This window comes from Heloderma suspectum, chromosome 3 (assembly GCF_057233095.1).
Source record: "Heloderma suspectum isolate Gila_16-S chromosome 3, 16-S_ref, whole genome shotgun sequence".
Lineage (NCBI taxonomy): Eukaryota > Metazoa > Chordata > Lepidosauria > Squamata > Helodermatidae > Heloderma > Heloderma suspectum.
Window position 1 is genome coordinate 240,490,096 of NC_139460.1, and position 19,027 is coordinate 240,509,122.

Here is a 19,027-nt window from a genome sequence, read left to right on the forward strand (position 1 = left end):
CAGAAAGTAAAGGAAGGTACTAGAGGATCGGCTATCCTTGACTTGATCCTAACCAGCAGAGATGACTTAGTGGATAAAGTAGCAGTTACGGGAACTCTGGGAAAGTGACCATGTTATACTTGAGTACATACTTGGTTCTAAAGGAAGCAAAAGCCAAGTGTAGCCAAACGCATACCCTGGATTTTAGGAAAGCCAATTTTAATAAACTCAGAACAATTATCACTAATATCCCATGGCAAGTGACTCTAATGAGAAAAGGAGTACAAGATGGGTGGGAGTTTTAAACAAAGGAAATTCTAAAGGCACAATTACAAACAATTCCATCATGAAAAAAAGGTGGGAGATAACAGAAGAAGCCAATGTGGCTTCACAAAAAACTTAGAGATGACCTGAAAACAAAAAAGGACACATACAGGAAGTGGAAGGGAGGCCAAGCTACAAAGGAAGAGTACTGGCAGGTAGCACAGAATTGCAAGGATGGCATCAGGAAGGCTAAAGCTGAGAATGAGCTGAGGATAGTGAGGGATGCTAAAGTAACAAAAAGGCTTTCTTCAGATACATGCATAGTCAAAGACAGAGGAAAGAAATGGTGGTTCAGCTATTAAATAAGGTTGGTAAAATGATAACAGATGACAAGAAAAAGGCCCAAGTGCTCATTTCTTACTTTGGCTCGGTCTTCTCCCAAAGAGGGTCTATGAGCCCCCTGGCAAAGGCGTAGTACAGGCCGAAGGGGCAGGATTGCAGCTTGAGATCGATAGGCATATGGTCAAGGAACACCTAATTACTTTGAATCAGTTCAAATCTCCAGGGCCAGATGAAGTGCATCCTAGAGTAATAAAGGAACTGGCAGAAGAGCTCTCAGAACCACTGTCCATTATCTTTGAGACATCATGGAGGATGGGGGAAGTGCCAGGTGACTGGAGGAAGGCTAATGTTGGTCCTATCTGTAAAAAGGGCAAAAAGGAGGAACCTGGGAACTACAGACCAGTCAGTCTGACATCAATGCCTGGGAAAAGTCTGGAGCAGATGATAAAGCAATCCATCCGTAAGCACCTTGAAAACAATTCAGTGATTACTTGAGGCCAACATGGATTTGTCAAGAACAAATCCTGCCAGACTAATCCGATCTCATTTTTTTATCAGGAAACCTCCCTTGTGGACTGTGGGAATGCTGTGGACATAATATACCTCAACTTCAGCAAAGCTTTCAACAAAGTGCCCCATGATATCCTGATGAGCAAACTAGCTCAAAGTGGGCTAGATGAAACAACGATCCGGTGGATCCACAGTTGGCTACAGAATCAGACTCAAAGAGTGCTTATCAATGGGATCTTCTCAAACTGGGGAGAGGTAATGAGTGGGGTACCACAGGGCTTAGTCCTAGGCCCAGTGCTCTTCAACATTTTTATTAATGACTTGGAGGAGGAGGAGCAGGGAATGCTGATCGGATTTGCAGATGACACAAAATTGGGCAGGATAGCTAATACCCTGGAAGACAGAAACAGAATTCAAAGTGATCTTGATAGGCTGGAGTGCTGGGCAGAAAACAACAGAATGACATTTAATAGGGATAAATGCCAAATTCTGTACCTAGGGAAAAGAAACCAAATGCACAGTTACAAGATGGGGGATACTTGGCTCAACAATACTACAAGCAAGAAGGATCTTGGAATTGTTGTAGATCACAAGCTGAATATGAGCCAACAATGTGATGTGGCTGCAAAAAAGGCAAATGCCATTTTGGGCTGCATTAATAGAAATATAGCTTCCAAAACACATGAAATACTAGTTCTCCTCTACTCAGCACTGGTTAGGCCTCATCTTGAGTACTGTGTCCAGTTGCGAGCGGACATGGGTCAAAGAAGACGCAGACAACAAGCTTGGGTTGAAAATTGGGCCACATTTATTGAAATATTTGCAAAGGGGTAACTAGGATGGGCATCTAACTGTGTCAGCAGCTAGCTGACACTTCTTGGGCGAAAACACACCCAGCCTGAGGGGTGGCGGTGATCTCGCCATCCCTCTGGACTGCCCCTTCTGGGAGAGGTAGACCTTCCGGTGTCACCCCCAACCCGGTGCCGCACAACACCTGGGTGAGTGAGTAGGGTTGGTCTCCCAGGCAACCCTTATCCCCCCGCCGAGCCACACAACCCGTTCGGGGGGCCTCAGGCATCACCTGTCACCATAAGGTGCCTCTGCGTGCACACCATCCCTACTCCCTTTCCTGTTTTGCCCGTCCTAGCTGCCACAGGAGTCACAAGCCTATTGCTTGTGAAACTCCCCCCACCTGCGCAAAAGAACTTCCCACAGGCCCCTTTGCAGATCGGCCAAAAATAAGTAATTGCCTATGTCTGACAGGTGGATGCCGTCCTGCCTGTAAAGCTCCCTCCTAGTCCAATGGATTCCTTGGTGGTTGATGCAACCATCACCATGCTCTGGCAACCCACGTGCCAGTTCTCTGTTCACCTTGCGCCGGGCCCGTTCCATGGCCGCATTGCTCTGCACCCTCCACATGATTCTCGGGAGCATTGAGGACCATAATATGGTCACCCCCGCCAGCGATGTCGGATCGTCCGCATATCAGCCAATGCCTGCTCAATCAAGCCCTTTCCAGGCTTGTAGCCCAGGTCGTTCCCTCCTAGGTGCAGCACCAGGACCTGTGGAGGGAAACTGACCAAACCTCGTTGAAAGAGTGTGGGAAGAAGACCGTCCCATCGCATACCCCGTCGGCCGAGCCATTGTATCGCCACCTGTTGGGGAAACTGCAGCCGGGATCCGAAGGCCGACGTAGAAGCTCTGCGGGCAGCCCAAAAAACCATACTGTGCCCACAAATGAGCACCCGTACCGGCGTCGGTCGAATCCCATCTAAATAAAACATTGGGGAAGGCGAAGAGAATCATCATGAAGCATCAGGCAACTTGCGAATGTAAGAGCGGAAGGCCCTGGAGTGCCATCTCCCTACCGCCTTCACTTGCTTGGAAGAAAAACCTATGGCAGCTGCCGTAGAGGCCGTCCCAATATGGAATGAGTGAGTCCCGAAACGATAATGCCCCAGACCCAGTGTGGTCAAGGCTAACTTAGTGACTGCCCAAAATTGGAACTTTGTCAGTGGTGAACCATCAGCATGACAAAATAGGGGACCCTCCTTCACCCCGCGATGCTCAATGAAAGCCTGCAAGGCCCTGACAGGGCATAATTCGTCAGCCTGGGCCTGGTTAAGGGTCACCAATGCTCCCTTGCCTGACTGATCGGTTTTTGAACGTCGAATATGGAGGTGAATCAGGCTAGAATGGATCAGGATATCGGAATACCTCAAGGCCCTTCCGGTGGTGTCAGATTTGGATGCCCAGACGAGTTCTGAAATCCTAAGGGCCCCAAAAAAGGCTGTTAAGGCCGCAGCGTGAAAGAGGGAGGCTTCGTATGGAGAAGAGCAAATGGAGGGCCACAATGCCCGAAGCCCTATAAGAATAACTGGCGACAAAGGATGTCTGGAGTCTGGCGGGGTGGGAGACATCCATGCCCAGCCTTGCACAGCCTTCCTGATTCGGAAATCTGAGGTGGAGTCCTCCACCCCTCGCACTTTGGCCCAGAAGGCCAAAGAGGCGAGCTTCCCTGAAATGGTCCTAGCGGACAGTCCCTTGTTATGCAGACGTACGCAGAATTGTAACAAGTGGTCCACAGGTAAGGGCCACACATCCTGCAACTGAAGTCCACACCTGAAGGTGCTAAACTCCCTACCTGCTCTCTCGTAGGCAGCTCTAGTGCTGGGGCTATAGAATTCAGGATAGCGTGTTCGACTTGAGAGCGCCAATCTCCCACAGTTCATCTGGCGTGGGGTCTGGTAGCGGACGTGCCCACGGAGCCAACGCATGGAACCGGTCGATCTGGTTTCGTGACAAAGCACTGGCTACAGGGTTCCCCAGACCCGGCATGTGGTGGGCGCGGAACCATATGTTGTGGCGTAGGCATTGGAGGGTAAATGCTCCAACTAACTCCATAACCCTTTGGTTTCTGGAGGATAAAGTATTAATGACGTGCACTACAGCCAAATTGTCACATCAAAAAAGAGCGACAGAGTTGGCCATCAATTCTGCCTAAATATGTACAGCCACATAAATGGGGAAGAATTCCAAGAAGGTGAGGTCACGACAGATACTGCCGGCAGCCCAGCTCTCTGGCCACTGGCCCTGGCACCACCGGTCTCGCCAAATTAGCCCAAAACCAAAGGTGCCAGCCACATCCGAATGGATCTGCATGTCGGCTCGTAGAAGTAACTCACGCCTCCAAAAGGAAATGCCGTTAAAGTCTCTCAGAAATTTAAGCCATACCCGCAGGTCCATGCGCATAGCAGAGGTGACTCTGGTGCGATGATGTGGGAGTCGAAGACCCCGCAATGCCCAGCAGAGCTGTCGCAGGAATGCGCGGCCAGGGGCCACCACCCTACAAGCGAAGTTCAAATGGCCAACGACCTCTTGGAGGGCTCTAAGGGAGACTTTACGAAGGTGCAAGATGGATTGGATCTTATTCCTAAGTATCAGCAATTTATCGTGAGGGAGACGAGAACACTGTGCGAGGGTATTGAGCTCGATCCCTAAGAACGTCAAAGTAACAGCTGGGCCCTCTGTCTTCTCGTGTGCCAAAGGGACACCTAAATCTGAGGAAAGGGATATGAATGCCTTAATCAGGTCAGAGCATTGACTGCCGTCCCCGGGTCCAGCAAACAGGAAGTCATCCAAATAGTGGACCACATCGCCGTAGCCCGTCTTATCCCGTATGGCCCATTCCAGAAATGTACTAAACGTTTCAAACATGGCGCAAGAGATGGAGCATCCCATAGGGAGGGCGCGGTCGATGTAAAATTTGTCCTGGAAAGAGAATCCCAGCAAATCAAAATCCAGAGGATTGATAGGCAAAATGCAAAAAGCGGATTTGATATCACACTTGCCCATCAATGCCCCGCGGCCCAGGGCTCTTATCATGGCTACCGCAGTGTCAAAGGATGTGTAATGCACGGAACATAGGGAATCTGGGATTTCATCGTTAACCGACTGGCCTTTGGGGAAAGAGAGGTTATGAATTAACCTGAACTCACCGGGCGATTTCTTGGGGATAATTCCCAAAGGGGAAATCTGCAGGTTGGGTAGCGGGGGCGAGGAAAAGGGGCCGATGACCCGACCTGACTGAACTTCTTTGTTAATTTTGTCTTGCACCAAGCGCCGCATGCTAAGAACAGACTGGTGGTTACCGGTCAAATACAGCTTGCGCAAACCCATAAAGGGGATCCTGAAACCCAGTGTGAAGCCGCGTTCCAAGTAGATCGCTGCCCGACGATTTGGGTAACGCCTTAGAAGTTGAAGGAGCGGAAGAATCTTAACTGGGCTGGGGCCCTTTGGGAGGGGGAGGATGCCCACCGCCCTGTTTTCTGCCACCACGGCCATCCCTTGGGGAACCTCTCCAACTTCTGGCTCTCGGGCAGGAGGAGCAGGAGTGTTGGCCGCCACAAAGAGAGCACTCGTGCCGGAAGCGGCATGGGTTTCGGAAGCAGGAACCTTTGGAGCTGAACTCCCAGCACAGCCAGCGGTGTTGAACCCCTGGACCCGCAATAGGCCTAACGGCTATTGCGGGCGACAGCTTGGCCAGGATGTGGCCGCTGTCGGACCTGTCGCCGAAGCCTGGCCTAGAAGGGGTCATGAATTGGAGCCAAAGGTCCTGGTCCTTCAGATCCCAGCACATGGAGGGGTCAATGGTGGCCCTCCTACGACAGGCTTCATCGTAGGCCAGCCATGCACTCCCTTCATATTCGGTGTAAGCCCTGTATATTATGTCAAGGTATTTGGTGAGAACCCAAGCCCTCTCAGGGAATCTCTGTTGGAGAATGCCAGCGTAAATTAAAAAACCTGGCAATCAGTTCGCCCAGGTGCGAGGCACCTTGCGGGCTTTGCTCCGCTCAGGATCTCGGTCACGGGTCCTATCTTTATCGCTGGGTTCAGGCTCATGAAAGAGCAGGGCAAAGACATCGGTAAATTCACCCCGCAGAATCTTTTCTCTGGTGGCAATGGTTAAGTGAAAACCAATAGGGGAGGATGTAGCACCAGTGGGCATAGATCCTCGACTCAGGTTGGTGCATGGGTCAACCAAGGACAACTGTGGGGCTAGGAGAGGAGGAGATAGGGAAGCCAGAGGGTCCTGAAAAGAACCGGCGGGCCCCTGCCAAACACTAGCGGAGGCGACGTTAAGCGGATGAGGCTGGAGCAGTGGTGGAGCCGACGTGGTGGCATCTCCTGCTAAAGGGAATGAAGCGCCAGGCCCCACTGCATTAGGTGGGTTGGCCACCGGAGCAGTTGAACTGAGAGTTGAGGCCGGGGCAATGGGCTGGGGCGTACTAACTGGGGAGGCTGAAGTAACTGAAGGAAGTGAGAGAGGGGGGACTGGGCCACCCTGAAGGGTAAACCACGGCAACCAACCCCATGGGGTGATTTGCCCCATGCCCGGCCATGCAAATTGTGGTGCCAAAGCAGTCTCACCTGTATCAATCGTGGGCGTGCTCTGATCCCTAGCTGGAACTGACGTTGCTGCTTGTGCGCCCAGGGGAGATGAGGCCACAGAAGGGAGGAGCTCCACTGAAGGCGGTGCGCCTTCTGGAAGAGCCGAGGAAGAGGAGGTGGATGCCTCAATAGCGTCCAGATGAGCTGAAATAGAAAGGAGCAACGAGTGTTGGGTCTGCTGTCGCTTTCACTTAGGCTGGACCGCCGAGGGTTGTTTGGGCCTGGCTGGGGGAGGGAGAGGGATCCCCGAGGAACGCTCAGCAGCTTCCAAACGAGAAAGAATTGATGACAGTACCAGGTCTGAGTCCTCATCAGACTCAGAATCAGGCCTTGGCAGCGGTCTTTTGGGGAGGGGGGGCAGGGCCCTCCCCTTCCCTTTCTTACCACCTTGGCCCTTCTTGGGAGGCATGATGCAAAAAGTGAGTTAAGCTTAGCTGCTATCGGAGACTTAAGTAAGCAAGTGGGCACCCCGGGCAACAGGCAACTACCTGACAATCTTCACGATCAGCGGATACGAGTTCCAGACCGAGAGATTAAAGCTCAAGAGGCTCAGCAAAGGTGTTTTTTTTTTTTTCAGCAGAGAAGGAGACACGCTTGAGCGCGGGCGCCCTCAGCTGAGGGCGCCCTGGCTTAGGAGGCACCAAAGAGGCAGCCGTGGCTGCTTCCCAGTTTAAGTAATTAAATATTTAATTTTTTGTGGGGGGGGGAGCTGCCGATAGGAGAAAAACTAAGGCACTGGGGGAAAACACCCAGTCTCTGACCCTGCAGCCAGACTCCCCTCCCCACCAGGCCGTCCCAACTGTCGAGCTGGGGGGGGGAGGCAGGCACACAGCTGCCGAGACAGCTGGAGCCGGCAAACACGGGCGCCGCGCTCAACGCGCGCCACCGCTGCACCTTGCCAGCACCAACGCCTCCGAGGCCCCAGCAAGGCAAGTGGAAGGCCACAGCCGGCGGAGGCCAGCGGAAGGTAAGCCCGGCGGTCCAATAAACAGGCCAGCCGGCAGACAGGCCGAGAGCTGGCCAGTCGGCCGGCGAGCCAGCACACAAAAGGATGGGCGGGCGACCGTGGGGGCGGGGGGGTGGGCGGTTAAAGGAACGAGCGGGCGATCGAGCGAGCGGGCGGGCGATCGAGCGGGCGGGCTGGTGATCGAGCGGGCAGGCAAAGGAACGAGGGGGCAGGCGATCGAGCAGGCGGGCGGGCGAGGGAGCGGGCGGGTGATTGGGGGTGTGAACAGAGGCCGAGGGAGCAGGCGGGCGGGAGCGCCGCCCCACATGGACCCCCGGGAAGGAGTAAGGCGCCTCACCCGGGCGCGCACACGAGGAGCCGCGGCCGGCGCTCAGGACTAACGACCGGCTGCGGAGAGGAGAGGTCTCGTGCTCAAGGAAAAGAGCTGGCAAGGAGGGAGGGAAGGAGGGGGGGCGGACACGATATCACCAGTAACGTTGGCTCTCCCGACGGCCAGCAGGCACCATCCCAGAGGGAGCGGCGCCGGAGCGCACCAGACCCGCCGCAAGTGTCGGCAACTCAATAGCCACGTGTGAAGAGAAGCTTTGGCGCGCAAAAGCACGCTGAATCCAGGTGGCTGGAAGGACGACGACGAAGCCCGTCTCCAGCAGTCAAGAATCCTTCGTCGAATCCAGGCGAGTCTTTAGCTCTCAATAGCTGCGTCGCGCCAAAGAGCTGAGATAGGGAGGGGGGTCGAGTTTAAGACAACTCGGCCTGCTCCTCCCTGACTGGTGGTGCGACTGGGGTGCACCAATCAGAGGCCCATACGTCTTATCACCCCACCCGCCCGCAATGGCCGGGGGGTTTCAGCCAGACAAGAATAAATTATCCTGGATCATCTTTCTTCAGATTGTTGTTGTTGGTCTTCCTTGACAATAAATTTCCATGGTCCCACATATCATCTGCATCTTGAAAGAGTTGCCAGTTTATATTCCCTCTTAAATTGTTTTTTAAATTAGATTCCTTAATTAGAAAATGAATATGGGGGACAGTGGATAAACCCAGAAGGAGTGCGCAACAATGTGAGTTACTTGATACAGCCTGAATGGGTTGTGCTTCCTGAGATGAACCATGAAGTAGTTAAAAACAAAGCCCACTGCTTCTGGCCTGAGGAGAGAGAGATCACAGCCTGAGGGAGTTCTGTGGAAAGCCTTTGTTTAAATAAACCTTAATGTTTGTTTAGAAGGCAGTCTCTTTGATTCTATAAGGTCCAATCCACCAACCTTGAAACATCCTGGGCAGCACTGACTGAACCCTTCACAGGAGAAGAACTACAACAAACTGTGACTTGGAAAAAAAGTGAGAGAGAAAGAGAAAGAAAGAGAGGGTGAAAACAGAGGGCCTGAAGTCACCAAGCACATTAAACCGGTAAGCTCAGAATTTAGCCCAGGAATGGAAAACCTCGAATGAAGAGTTTAATCTCTATGTGAAAGTTAACCTCTATAGATTTAAACTCTCTTCAGAGTTTAACCTGGGTAAAGAAGGATCCGTGAAAATGAAACTGTTTGTATATTTGACTGGAGAAAGGGGGAGAGAAATAAGTGAGATATTGTGTGCTAACATTGCCCCAACACAGCATATTATGGCTACAATAATAGGTTGTTTAGATGCCCACTGCAATCCCAGAAGGAATGAAACTGGGATGATGAAGCTTTTTCACTTGGGACCAGGTAATAGGGGAAGGCACTGAGGAATATTGCACCAATTTAAACCAGCAGCCAGTTGAAAATTTGAAGATATCAAAGAGACTCCTTGATAAGGAACTGGATAGTGTGGGGAATACAGGATATTCGAGTATGAGAGAGATGGCTGAGGAAAGCAGACCTGACTTTAAAGAAAAGCTTGGACATTTACAGGGCATCTAAGTTGTCAAAAGGCAGGATTAGAGCCCTGGGAGGACAGACATTGGAGCCTGTCCATATAGTACTGAAAAAAGAGAGGGAGAAACCTGATGTGAGGACAACAGTGAACACTACCATATGGTGCAATGCAAGTACTGTGAGGGAAAACATGCAAGACAAAAAGAACAATGCCCAGCTTATGGGAAGAAATGCCACAACTGTGACAAGCTTAACAACTATGCATCCAAATGTCTATCAAACAAAAAACACCCAGAACTACTTTTACATACCTGTAAATATGGAGAGTGATGGTGAATGTGAAGACATGCTGTGGGTAAAAGGTCAAGTAATAAACACACTACAGGAAAATCCAACAGGGTAACAGCAACAATTGTTTGCAACCATGTGTCTGGGGGATAAAACATTACCATTTCAATTACGCTGTGGTTCCAGTTGCAACAGTATCCCCATCCAGTTACTGAACCCCAGTATTACACTCGAAGAGACTAAACAGCTTTTAAGAATGTATAATCAAAACCAGTGTGAAAATGCAAACTCAAAATTGATAACCCAAAAAGACAAGCAAGAGAGCCAGGGCCTGCAGGAGAAGCCACCGCCACCGCCACCACCACCACCGGGGAAGAGGCGTGCTTGCCGCCGCTGGGCCTGCTGCTGCCGCCGCTGGGCCTGCTGCTGCCGCCGCTGCCACCACCTCCAGGCCTTCCTTGTGGACTTCTGCCTGGCAGACCGCCAGTCCCTGCAGGACCAGGCCCCCAGGTACCGAGCCAGCTGTGCTGCTCCACCTGCCCCTCCCTGGAGGGGCTACATAAGCTGGCTGGCTGAGGTGGCCTGGGAGAGCCAGGGCCTGCAGGAGAAGCCACCACCACCACCACCACCGGGGAAGAGGCGTGCTTGCCGCCGCTGGGCCTGCTGCCGCCGCCGCTACCACCTCCACCAGGCCTTCCCTGTGGACTCCTGCCTGGCATTTTTAAGGGGATTTTAATTGTTTTGTTTGTTTGTTTTATTTTGTTGGGGGGGATTTTGTTGTGTTTTTAGGGGTGGGTAGCCTGCCTGATAGGTGGGAGCGAGGGGGCATGTGTCCACCTGATGGAGGCAGTGGGGGGAGTGTTGGGGGCCAGAACATACCGAGGCTGGGTTGCAGGCACTGGCGGAGCGCTAGGGGCAGGCCATGCCAGGTAAGGGGAACAAGGGAGAGATGTGTAGTATCTGTCCCCTGCTCCGGGCCTGTCCAGAGCCAAAGGATGGCTGGGGGAGGCATGACCCCATCTTCTGGCCTTCGTTTGCTGCTCTGCAATGCCAGGTCTGTTACCCAGAAAACCTCCCTCATCCATGACATGATCCTGGATGAGGGTGCAGACCTGGCATGTATTACGGAGACCTGGCTGGCCGAGGCTGCTGCTCCAGCCCTTGAAGCCATGTGTCCAGCTGGATTTTCGTATGCACAGCAGCCGAGGGCTGGGGATCGGGGAGGGGGAGTGGCTGTTATCTACCGAGAGTCCTTGGTCTTCACCAGACCCCCTCTCCGGGAGACCAAGGTTGTTGAGTGCATGTACTGGAGGTTGGGCCCGAAGGGCAGTCTAGGGATTCTGCTCGTGTACCGTCCACCCCGCTGCACGACTGACTCCCTGGCAGAGGTGCTTGAGGTGGTCTCTGATGTGCGTGTACAGTCCCCTAACTTACTGGTGTTGGGGGACTTCAACGTACATTCGGAGGCCATCCTCACAGGAGCACCTCGGGACTTCATGGAGACCATGGCCTCCTGGGAGCTGCACCATATTCTAACTGGGCCCACCCATGTAGCCGGTCATGCACTAGACCTTGTGTTTGTTTCTGGAGAAGCGGGGAGTGATCTGGAAGTCAGGGGTATATCCACCACCCCCTTGTCATGGTCAGATCACTATCTGGTGATGTTGGACTTCTCGGTTCCACAACCCCTCCGCAGGGGTGGAGGACCCATTAAAATGGTCCACCCCAGGCGTCTTATGGATCCAAATGGATTCCTGAACACGCTTGGGGATTCTCTGGGGCATGCCAACGGCCACTTGGTCGAGACCCTGGTGGGTGGCTGGAATGCCGCAATTACTGGGGCATTAGATCAGATGGCTCCGAAACGCCCTCTCCCCCTGAACAGGGCTCGGACTGCACCATGGTTCAATCCGCGGTTACGAGCTCTGAAACAGGAGGTGAGACGGCTAGAGCGCCAGTGGCGGAAGTCTCGCTCCAAAGATGATCAGACACAGGCTAGAGCTATATCTTCAGCCTATCACGTGGCGGTGAAGGTAGCAAAAAAGGAATATTATGCTGCCTCTATCGCGTCTGCAGAGTGCTGCCCCAGGAGGCTGTTCCAAGTGGTCCGGAGCCTGGTTGGTCCTGTGGCTCCGGAACCACTGGAGCATTGTAAGGCCTCCTGTGAGGCTTTGGCAAGGCACTTTGCAGATAAAATTAATCAGATTAGGTGTGTTACTCTGCACACTGTGGATACAGTTAGTGAGCAAGAGGCGGCCTGTGGCAAACCGGTTTTGTGGGATTGGTTCCAGCTTCTTCCTCCTGATGAAGTGGACAAGGTGCTTTCATCTGTAAGGCCGACCACCTGCTTACTTGATCCTTGCCCATCTTGGCTCATTATGAGCTGCAGAGAGAGACTGGGTGAGGGGATCAAGGCGGTGGTGAACGCCTCCCTTGAGGAGGAGTGATGCCATCAGCCCTCAAGGAGGCAGTGATAAGACCGCTCTTAAAGAAGCCCTCCTTGGATCCTCAAGTTCTGAACAACTTTCGCCCAGTCTCAAATCTGCCATTTTTGGGCAAGGTGATTGAGCAGGTGGTGGCGGTGCAGTTGAAGGCACACTTGAAAGAAACTGATTATCTAGACCCATTTCAGTCGGGCTTCAGGCCTGGGCATGGGACAGAAACGGCCTTGGTCGCCTTGGTGGATGATATGAGGAGGGCTCTGGATAGGGGTGAATGCTCCTTCCTTGTTCTCCTCGACCTCTCAGCGGCTTTTGATACCGTTGATCACGGTATCCTCCTGGACCGCCTGGAGGGGTTGGGCATTGGAGACACTGTATTGCGGTGGTTCCGGTCCTTCCTCTCCGGCAGGTACCAGAGGGTAGCACTGGGAGAGGAGGTTTCGGACCCGTGGCCACTTACTTGTGGGGTGCCACAGGGTTCCATCCTCTCCCCGATGCTATTTAACATCTATGTGAAGCCACTGGGGGCTATCATCAGGAGGTTTGGGGTGCAGTGTCATCAATATGCGGATGACACGCAGCTCTACCTCTCATTCAAATCTTCACCAAGGTTGGCCGTAGAATCCCTGTCCAAATGTCTGGAGACGGTGAGTGGCTGGATAGGGAGGAATAAGCTGAAGCTCAACCCTGACAAGACCGAGGTACTTTTGGTGGGAGACAAGAGGAGGCTGGCGGATGTTGACCTGGTGTTGAATGGGGTACGGCTACCCTTGAAAGACCAGGTCCGCAGCCTGGGGGTCATTTTGGACTCCCAGCTGTCCATGGAGGCTCAGGTGTCAGCTGTGAGCCGGACAGTGCTGTATCAACTCCATCTGATACGGCGGCTGCGCCCCTTCCTTCCCGACCATCTGCTCCCATCAGTAGTACATGCCCTGGTCTCCTCTCATTTAGACTACTGTAATGCGCTCTACGTGGGGTTACCCTTGAAGACGGTTCGGAAGCTGCAGCTGGTACAGAACGCGGCGGCTCGCCTGATTAAAGGCAGCCGCCGGCGAGATCACATCACTCCAGTGCTGAAGGAGTTGCACTGGTTACCAGTTGTTTTCCGGGCCAAATTCAAGGTGTTGGTTTTGACCTTTAAAACCCTATATGGTTCCGGCCCAGCCTATCTTAAGGAGTGCCTCTGGCAACACCAGACAGGCCGCTTAACAAGATCAGCCTCGGATGGCCTTCTCTCTGTCCCATCAGCCAGGACAGCTAGACTGGTGGGGACGAGGGAGAGGGCCTTCTCTGTGGTGGCCCCCACTCTGTGGAACTCCCTCCCTAGGGAACTCCGTCATGCCCCCTCTTTAATGAGCTTCCTTCGTGCATTAAAAACGTGGTTGTTCAGGCAGGCATTTGGGGTGGGTTAGGGTATTTAAAAAAAAATATGGTAAAATTTTATTGTTTTAAATTGTTTTATGGTGGGTTGTACATCGCCCAGAGTGGCTGGGTGACCAGTCAGATGGGCGATTAATAAATTTAATAAATAAATAATAAATAAAATACAGGCTAGAGTTTGTGGCTGTAGATGACCAGAGAGCAGTTTCACTGTTAGGATTTAAGGTGATCCAGCCTATTAACCTGGTAAACGTACAATTCCAGAACATACTGACAGTGGATAACAGACTGATGGAAAATGCAGATGAATCTGGAATCTGGAATCAAGAAAGGATTCAGAGGGAATTCAGTACAGACTGGAAAAACAGTCTCGTGGAGATCAGAAAACTATCAGGAAAATTCAGAATATGCATAGAACCAAAGCCGTAAAATAAAGCATGGAGAAAAAGTCATTTTCTATTGCCCACTACTGAAGATATATTGCCAAATCTGTCAAAAGCAAGACTATTCTCTGTCTGTGATTTCAAAAATGGATTCTTGCACATTGAGCTGGATAAAGAATCCAGTTATTTGACATTTATTTGTCCACACCCTTTGGGTGATAGTGGTGGCTAAGAATGCCAATGGCATCAGTCCTACCTCCAAAGTATTTCATAGTCAGCTAAGTCTTGGAGGGGCTGGAAGGAATTTAGACAACAGCTGAAGGTATGCTAATGCTGGGAGAATGTGTAAACTAATAGCATTTCTGAAGAGACACAGAAAAAAGAATATCAACTTGAAACTCAGACTGGGGGTCACAGAAGTACCATATATTGGTCATTTACTGACCTCAAAGGGCCTGAACGTAGATCCAGAAAAAGTAAGAGCTGTTTAAGACATTTACATTTTTATGCTGCCCAATAGCCAAGTTGTCAAGGGAGTCCAGAGATTTCTGGGAATGAACAACAATTTACAGTACTTACCCATATCTGAGGAAAGACTGAGAGAGATTCAGTGACAAACAGGGGAAGACTATGGGCTTTTCTACATGGGGCTTTTATCCTGCTATTGAGGTTGGTTACTCACAGAGGTTTGATGGTCCTTTACATAATGTCATCAACCTCCAGGGAGTCTCCTGCGCTAAATGACCTTTATCCCATTTTTTTTAAAAGATCAGAGATAATGAGCTATCAAATTACAGCAAGTTGAATTCCTTGGTGAAAAGAGGAAATCCCACAATAAGAGGAGCTAGACCACAGCACTGTCTAGTGGCTGTATAATGAAACATATAGAGCATGCAGATAAGGGGGAGGGAAGTGCGTGTAAAGGGAGCCCATCATGATCCTGCATTTAAAACGGAAGCAGAAAGCTCTGGTAAAGTTGTGGGATTTTAAGGTGGTGCAGAAATGCTCTACATCCTCCAGAGACTAAAAGTTATGATATTACAGGGTTGGCCAGAAACAAAAGATGATGTACCATGAAAAATAACACCATTCTTCCAGATACAAGATGATGTATAGAATGGCATCATCTTCCAGGGAGAAAGAGCAATTCTATCAGAAGCCTTTCAGAAAGAAATCATACACAAAGTACATTCGTCACATCTGGAAATTGAAGGATGTCCAGTCTATGACAGTCCAGGAATAGACAGGAGCTAGTCTACTGGCCAGGAATGACTGAGCAGCTGAAGACATTCATGGGGAAATGTGAAGTGTGCAGATTCTGGGAAGACCCCAACCCAAAGAAACACTATTACAGCATGACATTCCAGAGAGACCTTAGGCAAAAGTAGCTGTGGATTTGTTTAGCTGGGCAGACAAGGAATACATGATCACTGTAGATTACTTTCCAGATTTTTATTTATCAGAAATCTCTCCCAGAACAGTAATATGTAAGATAAATGCACATTTTGGACAATATGAGATGCCAGACACTGCGTGTTCAGATATTGGCCCTAGTTTGCTGCAGCATAATTCCATAAATTCACATTTTAAACACACCACTTCATCATGTGGGTATTCTCAAAATAATGGCAAAGTAGAATCCACAGTAAAAACTAAGCTAAGGAACTCTTGAGAAAAGCAAAAGTGGCAGGGGCAGACCCATATTTAGTACTACTACATCATTGGAACACTCTATCCCAAGGCCTAAACTCAAGGGATAAACTACACCAGTGTTGGATAATGTGAAATAAAAAGCAGGAAATAACACTACAAAAGCACTATATTGAATGTGTTATGTGCCCCAGCAGTTATCAGTGTACTTCAATACTGCTATAAAGCAGTAGCGTAGATCTAGCCTCTGTCGCCTGTCGTGTGTCTCTGCCCTGGTCAGAACATGATAAGGATTCCCTGCTTGTCTGCTCTCATAGGACTCTGTGCTGGTTACTTGCTTGTCCCTCATTTGAATTCATGGCATCACCCAATTTTTGTGGTGTAGTGGCTAGAGTGTTGGACCAGGATCTGGGAGATCCAAGTTCGATTCTCCACTTGGCCATGGAAGCTCACTGGGTGACTTTGGGCCAGTCACAGACTCTCAGTCCAACCTACCCCACAGGGTTGTTGTTGTGAGACTAAAATGGAGAGGAGAAGGATAATGTCAGCTGCCTTGGGTTCCTTGCAAGAGGGGAAACAAGCGGTATATAAATGCAATAAATAAATAAGTCCCGCACAAAGTTTAATGAGCTGAACAATGAAGACACGTTCACTAACACGTGGGAGGCTGTTAGACCCAGGGGTTGCAGGAGCATCCCTTGGTGAACTGAGGAGACAGCAGTAACACAGACAGGCCTTGTATTACAACCAATTAGCCACAGATCCTCCAGGTGTAGAGCCAGGGGACACAGTGAGAGTCCAACCCCTAACAAAACAGGACAGAACCTGGCACAAGGCAACAGTGATACACCATCATAACCCACCATCATAAAAGGTACAGATGGACAGTAAACAAATACTGAGTTGTAACCGCAGCTATTTAAGGAGAACAATAGAAAAATTGGGTGATGCCATGAATTCGAATGAGGGACAAGCAAGTAACCAGCACAGAGTCCTGTGAGAGCAGGGAATCCTTATCATGTTCTGACCAGGGCAGAGACACACGGCAGGCGACAGAGGCTAGATCTACGCTACTGCTTTATAGCAGTACTGAAGTACACTGATAACTGCTGGGGCACATGACACATTCAATATAGTGCTTTTGTAGTGTTATTTCCTGCTTTTTATTTCACATTATCCAATATACCACAAGAAATGTCGTTGAGTGTCCGACAAGGCATAAATGCACAAGAGGGATATAGTGTTACCATGATGGGATCATAATGATATGACACAAAGTGTAGATCTGGCCAAGGATGGCTCCAGGACAACCCCAAGCTATGAACCTGCTCCTTGGGGGGGACTGCAGCCCCATCCAGAACAGGTTGAGCACCCACCATCCAGTCAGAAGAACCACCCAGTAACAGCATTTCAGTCTTATCTGGATTGAGTTTAAGTTTATTACTCCTCATCCAGCCAGGCACCAATTTAGCACATCCACAGCTTCACCTGATGAAGATGAGAAGGAGAAATAGAGCTGCATGTCATCAGCATACTGATGACAGCACACTCCAAAACTCCAGATGACCATACTTAATGGTTTCATGTAGATGTTGAATACATGGGGGACAAAACTGATCCCTGTGGAACCCCATACTGGAGAAGCCACAGGGCCAAGCAATGTTTCTCAGGGACCATGTTTTGGAGCTGACACTCCAAGTAGGAGTGTCCCTCCCACTTCCAACTCAGATAATCATCCCAGAAGGATACCATGGTTGATGGTATCAAAAGCCACTGAGAAATCAATGCAAATCAACATGGTCACACTCCCTCTGTCTTTCTCCCGACATAGGTCATCAAGGTGACCAAGGTGATGAAGGCTGTTTCCATGCCAAAACCCAGCCTGAACCCTGACTGAAATGGATTTAGATAATCGGTCTCATCCAACAGCATCCAAACCTGGTTAGCAACCACCTACTCAATGTCTTTGCCCAGGAAAAGAGCATTTGTCACAGACCTAAAATTATTAAGTTTTTCTGGGTCTAAGGAGTGATTTCTTCAGGAGTGGTCTCATCACCGCCTCTTTCAAGGACCACTCCCTCTCACGAGGAGGCATTAATCACCTCCCTGGCCCAGCCATCTATTCCCACCCTGCCAGTTTTTACAAGCCAAAAGGGGCAAGGATCCAAAATGGAAGTGATTGCACAAACCTGTCCAAGCACCTTGTCAATGTCCTCAAGCTGCTGTACCAACTGAAACTCATTCAAGAAAACTGGACAAGGCTATGGTCTGGGTACCTCACCTGATTCACCTACTGTAACACTGGAGTCTGTCCTGGTGGATGCAAAGATTTTATCCTTGAAGTGCCTAGCAGATGTATTACAGCAGGCTTCAGACACATCTACAGTGTCCTTAGGGCCAGTATGTAATAGCCCTCAGATGACCCTGAAAAGCATTGCTGGATGGCAGATAGAAGATTCAATAGAGTCAGCGAGATGTTGTTTCTTTGCCGCCCTCACTGCCCCTGAGTATAGGCGACCGTAAGCACACAACAGAGTTTGATTGCATCCACTAGGATCTTTTCTCCATTTGCAGGCTCAAAAAGATCAAGCATGCAATACCTATGGGGATGTTTGCAGTGATATTATGTAATGAGGATCATTATATCTTTATGCTATTATTTGTTTGCTTTCCTCAACTCTGCTGAATATTTCAGCTTTCTAAGTATGAAATGTGTGCACAATAGATTTCTTTTCCCATGAATTTAAGGAACCTGACCTACATAAGTAGGAGATAACTTCTGATTATCTGTCTTTCTTAATCAGGTTATTTGTTTTCTTATTTTATTTATAGCTTAAGGCAAACACTCAAATCCGAAAGATAAGCAACCAAGTACAATGGACAGAAAGTTCACCTCTCTGTCACCCTGAAGAGCTTAAGAAGCAATTATTAATGGCAGTGTCCCAATTCCCAAGGAGTGGTGAAATATACACATGTTTCTCATGTATATATTTTATCAAAGGATAGGGCTTCCACAATATTGGTGGAAAGTCTTCTCAGATTTCCATGGTTGAAGACAGGGAATTCTTATTTTGAAGACAAAATAAATTTGTCTTATTTTGTCTTATTTTGAAGACAAAATAAATTTGATTTGCCTGCTATAGCTGAATGGCAATACTTGCAACTGCAACATTTGTTAGAGTCTAGATTTGGTCCAGCTGCTCTTACAGCCTCAGAGTCCCCATTGCTATTGGAAATACTTACTGAAGCTGACCATGTCTATGACCCACGATTCATGTTTATAAACAACTATTATCAGTGAATAAATATGATACACAGGATCTAAAACGGGAATGGAACAGGGAACTGGATTGTCCTATTTTGCCTAATCAAAGGATCACAGCTTTGGCATCTGCATCTGACATGTCTGTGAATCCTCAGTTACATCTTATTCAGCAAAAACTCTTGTTTCCAGTCTATTGGATGCTACAACATCTCTTTAATAAAGGTTTATCTAACTCAGCTAATTTTTGG

At 49.7% G+C, this 19,027-nt stretch overlaps 2 protein-coding genes across 2 annotated transcripts in view; both read right to left on the reverse strand.

The window, feature by feature from the left end:
* The window catches only part of LOC146350943 (uncharacterized), a 351,952-nt gene that overhangs the window by 34,992 nt on the left and 297,933 nt on the right, over positions 1–19,027 (reverse strand). The gene's annotated exons all lie outside the window — the stretch shown is intronic.
* Positions 1,883–18,086, reverse strand: LOC146350944 (uncharacterized). The gene is made up of 4 exons (XM_084846004.1): positions 17,796–18,086; positions 9,684–9,721; positions 6,526–6,690; positions 1,883–2,866 (listed from the first exon to the last, which is right to left on the reverse strand). Exons 2-4 carry the CDS (start codon positions 9,718–9,720, stop codon positions 2,547–2,549), a joined length of 522 nt encoding a protein of 173 aa, XP_084702130.1. The 5' UTR covers position 9,721; positions 17,796–18,086; the 3' UTR covers positions 1,883–2,546.